General features: G+C 42.9%; 1 protein-coding gene across 1 annotated transcript in view; it reads left to right on the top strand.

Annotated features, from left to right (window-relative positions):
- The first annotated feature begins 366 nt into the window (after window positions 1-366).
- The window catches only part of MAP3K19 (mitogen-activated protein kinase kinase kinase 19), a 40670-nt gene continuing 40139 nt past the window's right edge, over window positions 367-897 (top strand). The window contains 1 exon segment of the mRNA XM_055079184.1: window positions 367-452. Within this exon segment, the coding sequence (XP_054935159.1) occupies window positions 367-452 (86 nt within the window).

The following is an 897-nucleotide window of genomic DNA, read 5'->3' as shown; positions in this document are numbered from 1 at the left end:
AAAGTGGAAAATTGAGTTTTAAAATTATTTTTTATAGGGCTGTCTGTCATTTATTGACATCTAGAAGTTATTTATATATTCTGTGCATGACCCCAATATTGTTTATATAGGTAGCAAAAATCTTCTCCCACTCTGTGACTTGCCTGTTAACTTTGGCAAATTGGTGCTCTGAAAAGCAGACACTGAGCTGGAATTGAAAGTGAAAAAGATTTTACTGAGGAGTAACACCTGTGAAGGACAAGGGAGGAGGTAAGGTTGGGCAGGGATTGCCATCAGACAAAAATTCCAACCTCAAGAGTCTCTACCAGCCCACGGGGAGCATTGGGACAAAAATATTCCATTATATGAGTCCTCCATTGGGCAGAAATGACGAGCCCCTTGTACCACTGCCGTGTTCAGTTAGTCGTTGGCCAGGGACCTCCCCAAGAGGAGAGTGACCTTGACTATCACTGGTCAGTTTTTGCCTGGGGACCACCTCAAGAATAGCATGACCTTGGCTCAACAGCTAGGCAAGCTTGACGAAGCTAATAGCTGGAGGCGGTCATCAAACCACACTCCTTGCAGCTGGGCAGCAAGTCATTTCTTGAAGGGGGCTCTGAGTGGCACATCTGTGCCTGTCACACTCATTTAATGGTGTCTTTTTATGAACAGAAGTTCTTAATTTTAATGTAGTCAAAATTTCAATACTTTACTTTATGGGTACTGTACTTTATGTCTTGTTTAAGAAATCTCCCCCCACCCCCAAAAAAGAAATCTTTCCCTAGTTTGAGCTCATGAAGATATTCTACTATCATCTATTCTGGAAGTTGTTTTTTTTTTTTTTTTTTTTTTTTTTTGCGGTACGCGGGCCTCTCACTGTTGTGGCCTCTCCCGTTGCGGAGCACAGGCTCCGGACGC

This window comes from Physeter macrocephalus, chromosome 2, assembly GCF_002837175.3.
Source record: "Physeter macrocephalus isolate SW-GA chromosome 2, ASM283717v5, whole genome shotgun sequence".
In the NCBI taxonomy this organism is placed as follows: domain Eukaryota; kingdom Metazoa; phylum Chordata; class Mammalia; order Artiodactyla; family Physeteridae; genus Physeter; species Physeter macrocephalus.
Note: the sequence above shows the minus strand (reverse complement) of the source record. Positions and strands in the feature narration are given on the sequence as shown.